Raw genomic sequence first — 5,000 nt, forward strand, 5'->3', positions numbered from 1 at the left:
AAAAGATGAATTGAAATATATTGTATTGCACTGAATTATATTATCATATCGTATCTTCGTTATATCCAATTACATCTTTTGCATCTTTTGCAAGGGAGGGAAGCGTTGCGCATTGGGATAGGGGGCTGAGGGGGGGAGGGAGGGGCGGGGGGGGGGGGATCGGTATGGACGGCAGTGGTGTTCTGTTTCCATCTTAAGAAGTGTACTGTTGAGTGATCCTGCCTGCACTCATACGTTCTTTCCCCTCTCACACAAAGTATTCACATTCACCCACCCAACTCTCCCAAACCACTCTCCTCTCTCTACCTCCACCACCATCTTCAGCTCCTCCTCATTCACTCTGCACCCATTGACAGCCTCGCAGGGGAAAGACAGTAGACAACAGGACGGATTCAGGGAGAGGTGTGAGGGGGGCGGCTGGGGTTACAGACGGAAATGGCTTGCTGCTCTGAAGCAGTTCCGTCTGCACCCAGCTTGGTAAGTTCGCTTTTGCGAATATATAGATATACATACACCCCTCACGTGCATTCTCAACAAACCCCCCCCCCCCACACACACACACACTTGGCCCCCCCTTCCGCCCCCGGCGCCTCCACAAAATACTCCACACTCCCCGACCCATCCACTCACTCTACTTTCTCCCCACACTGCTTTCCCCTAAAGCCCAACCTTTAACCCTCTCCCTAAAAAAAAAAAAAACAGAAAAGAAATGAGGGATGGATGTTTAAAAATACAGAAGAAAAAAGCACGCTCCTTGCTTATGTATTATCTTCGGAAACAAAGAATTTGACTTTGACTTCGCACCTATTCCCCCTAACTCACTTCATGATGGACTTTACCCCCATTCAGCCTAACTCACCCCATGATGGAGGTTACCCCCATTCACCCTAACTCACCCCATGATGGAATTTCATATACCCCCATTTCCCCTAACCCACCCTATGACAGACTTTGCTCCCGTTTCTCCTAACTCACCCCGTGGTGGGCGTTACCCTCCATTCCCCTTAACTCACCCCACGGCAGACTTTGCCCCCATCTCCCCTAACTCGCCCCATGGCAGACTTTGTCCCAATTTCCTCTAACTCGCTCCATGAGGGACTTTGCCCCAATTTCCCCTAACTCACGCCGTGACGGACTTTATCCTCCATTTACCTTAGCTAGCCCTGTGACGGACTTACACCCCAATTCCCCCTAACTCACCCCATCGCGAACGTAACCCTCCATTCGTCTAACTCACCCCATGACGGACGTTGCATCATTTCCGCGAACTCGCCCCATGACGGAATTTGCCCCCAGTTCCCCTAACTCACCATATAGCAGACTTTGCCCCCATTTCCCATAACTCACCCCATGACGGACTTTGACCCCATTTCCCCGAACTCACCCCATGATGGACTTTGGCCCAATGTCTCTCTCACATTATGACGGGAAAAAAAACACACACACACCAAAAACCCAACCATTTCCACAAACTCATCCCAAGACGGACTTTGCCCCCGTTTCCCCAAATTCACCCCAGAACGGATTTAGCCCCCTAATCTCTCTAACTCACCCCATGACGTCCTCGCAAGGGTTGAAGGCGTTGGGTTTCGGGGTGCAGACGACGCTGGCGTAGTCTTTGCGACGCGTGAAGTTGGCACAAGCGTGCTCGCGCATGGATTCGTTGGTAGGCCCCGTCAACCACACCGACGTATCTCCCCCATCGCCTCCTGCTGCTCCTCCTCCTCCCCCTCTGTCTTTGGGTGGACGTTTTTCTAATACAGCGTGAGTCGATATCGTCATTATAATCATCTTCATCATCGTTGTGTCGTTGTCGTCACCGTCGTCTTCGTCATTGTTGTTGTCGTCGATGTTGTGATCACTGTCGTCATTGTCGCTGTGGTGGTTATGGTCATTGTCGTCATATCATCATCGTCGTCGTCTTTTCCTGCTTCTCATCATCAAAACCCTCCTCAGTTTCGTCACCATAATTGTCGTCGTCATCCTCATTATATTTTCTATCATTAGCAATCATTTCCACTCATCATCATTATCATCATCCCTTATCAACATTATCATCGGCGCCACCATCACTCTCCTTTTCCTTCTCATCACCAACATCTTTTCACGGACAGTCATCATCATCATCGTCATCGTCGTCGACATCATCGTCATCGTCGTCGTCATCATCATCGTCGTCGTCGTCGTCATCATCACCATCATCATCGTCGTCGTCGTCATCATTATCGTCATTATAATCATCATCACTGTCATAAAAATCTTCTTCTTCTTCGTTTGCGACATCTTGTTCTTGTTCATGTTCATCATCATCATCGTCTTCTTCTTCTTGCCCTCCTCCCCCTCCTCCTCCTCTTCCTCATCACCACCACCGCCACCACCACTGTCCCGTGCCACACACCTGCAGCCCCTCCAGGCCTGGGGACCTGCTGCTGCTGATGCTGGTCGATGTCACCGAACCTCCAAGGGTCTCCTCCATGAGGGGACCCATCGCCGCCCAGCGTCTCCGGGGGTCGCGAAGGGATATGGGGGTCGAAATGGCCGAACCCGTTGTCAGCGTCCCCAGGATCCGCGCGGTAGAAATCGGCGTGGGGCTCCGCCAGGGGCTGGGCTGCGGGCCTGGGAGGGTGTCCCAGGTGTGTGGGGCCGGGGCCGGCCGTCACGATATCCCCGAAGTAGCCCACGTCGCTGTCCCGTCTGTAGCGGGCGTGCACGTGGAACTGTGTGGGGTGGGGGGGTTCGATGGATGATGGGTGGGTTGGTGTGATTAGTTTGCTGATTTGATAGGTGGAAGGAGGGAGAGAGAGAGACAGAAAGAGAGAGAGAGAGAGAGGTGGGGGGAGGAGTGGGGGGCAAATGTTTTACAGAGGGCGATATAGTGTAGGAAAGCAACGAAAAAACCCCAAAAAAACACGAACTAAGGAAAAAAGACACCCCCCACTCACCCACCCCGAAATAAATGAAAATGATTGAAGCATACATGGTAAATATTCCACTTTAACATATCAATATGGCGTTTTGATACATGCAGCGCGAGGTACTCATTTTAGCATTATGACGTCATCGGCAGTTATGGTTTTTCTCGGCATTGCAAAAATCACACACACACACACACACACACACACACACACACACACACAGAAGAGAGAGAGAGAGAGAGAGAGAGAGAAGAGCCACCAATAGAAAGAAAGAAACAAAGAAGAACCACCAAAAAATCCATTCACCCACCCCACTCACCTCCCCAGGTCCGAACCCAGAGAACCCAACAGAAGCAGAAGAAGGGTGGTGAGAACCGGCAGACGGGATGGTGGACCACCCGAAGAAAGGCCCCGGGTGGGCGGTGACCGGGGACCCCGGGACAGATGGCACTGAGGAGGAGGAGGAGGAGGAAGATGAGGAGGAGGAGGATGTTTTAGCAGACCCACAAGATGCGGCTCGTTGCTGAAGGATCTGCTGCCTCCTCTGCCGCTCCTGTTCGTAGCCCTGATACTCCAGGGGGTCCTAATGGGAATGATACCGATTCTTCAAGGAAGAATGTGTGTGTATGTGTGTGTGTGTGTGTGTGTGTGTGTGTGTGTGCGCGCGCGCGCGCGCGCGAGGGGGGGGGATAACGTGAGAGATGGAGAATGTTCAATTTCATTTTGTGAATTGCACAGAAATAGTATTATGTTCTACTCTGTTGAGTTGTTCTGCGTTGAACTGCATTGTACTGGTTTGTAATGTATCGTACTGCATTGTACTGTATTGTAATGTATTGTAATGCAGTGTACTGCATTATACTGGTTTGTAATGTATCGTACTGCATTATACTGCATTGTCATGCTTTGTACTGCATTGTAAAGTATTGTAATGTATTGTACTGCATTGTACTGGTTTGTAATGTATCGTACTGCATTGTAAGATATCGTACTGCATTGTAATGTATTGCAATGCATTGTACTGCACTGTAATGTATTGTAATGTATCGTATTGCATTGTAATGTATTGTACTGCATTGTACTGCATTGTATTGTATCGCATTGCATTTCAAGATATGATCAGCACGTTGGGTTCATGCAAAGGTCAGGCATCTGCCTTTATAATTTATAATTTTTTTTTATAGCAGATGTAGCGTAGCTTATAACGATCTGTTCCACACTCTCTGACATCTCCAAGAAACCGTAACTGATACTAAAGTATGGTATGGCATTATATTGTATTGTACTGCATTGTATTGTATTGTGCTATTGTGTTATAATATACATCACCCCCTCCACACACACACACACACACACACACACACACTCAGTACCTCTATTCCATATAACACCTCTACGTTTTGCCCCGACCACCCCCACCCCCACCCCGACACCAGAGTGACAAGAAGCTCTCCACTATAATCCAAATTTTTTACCCAGAAAGTCGGGGACACCAACTGCCTCCTCCTCTGTTGAGTCATCCGACAGGTCTGGGACACACCACACACACCTATCTGTTTCTCCGGCCACTCTCTACCATGGACCAGATTCTTGCCCAGAAAGTCGGAAAGGGGGTGGGTTGGGGAAGGGGGGGGGGGACAGCAGTTGCCTCCTCCTCTGTTGAGTCATAGTCGGACAGGACTGGGACACACCACACACACACCTACCTGTTTCTCTGGGTGCTGGAAGGCACAGCAGTGGTGGGGGTAGGTGAGCCTGGCCACGTCGATGTGGGAAAACTTGAGCACGGACGGGAACTGCTTGAGGGAGGGCACCTCCTCCACGTTCAGCTCCTTGATGTTAATCAGGCCGTCCGTCGGCAGGTGCCAGATGCTGGTCTTGGACAGGTTCCTGTGACAGAATGGTTAATTTAAGACGCTGATCTGCCAATACAGTGTCCGTGAGTGTCTGGGTCCTTCTTCTTCTTCCTCGTTCGTGGGCTGCAACTCCCACGTTCACTCGCATGAACACGAGTGGGCTTTTACGTGCATGAACGTTTTTACCCCGCCATGTAGGCAGCCATACTCCGTTTTCGGGGGTGTGCAT

The 5,000-nt window shown here is 50.2% G+C and overlaps 1 protein-coding gene across 1 annotated transcript in view; it reads right to left on the reverse strand.

Annotated features, from left to right (window-relative positions):
- LOC143296605 (thyrotropin receptor-like) overlaps window positions 1-5,000 on the reverse strand; it is a 51,011-nt gene that overhangs the window by 28,585 nt on the left and 17,426 nt on the right. The window contains exons 7-10 of the mRNA XM_076608633.1: window positions 4,622-4,805; window positions 3,235-3,498; window positions 2,399-2,717; window positions 1,553-1,754 (exon numbers count right to left, since the gene is read on the reverse strand). Of these exons, the coding sequence (XP_076464748.1) occupies window positions 1,553-1,754; window positions 2,399-2,717; window positions 3,235-3,498; window positions 4,622-4,805 (969 nt within the window). The remainder of the gene's footprint in view (window positions 1-1,552; window positions 1,755-2,398; window positions 2,718-3,234; window positions 3,499-4,621; window positions 4,806-5,000) is intronic.

The sequence above is a fragment of the Babylonia areolata genome, chromosome 21, assembly GCF_041734735.1.
Source record: "Babylonia areolata isolate BAREFJ2019XMU chromosome 21, ASM4173473v1, whole genome shotgun sequence".
NCBI lineage: Eukaryota > Metazoa > Mollusca > Gastropoda > Neogastropoda > Buccinidae > Babylonia > Babylonia areolata.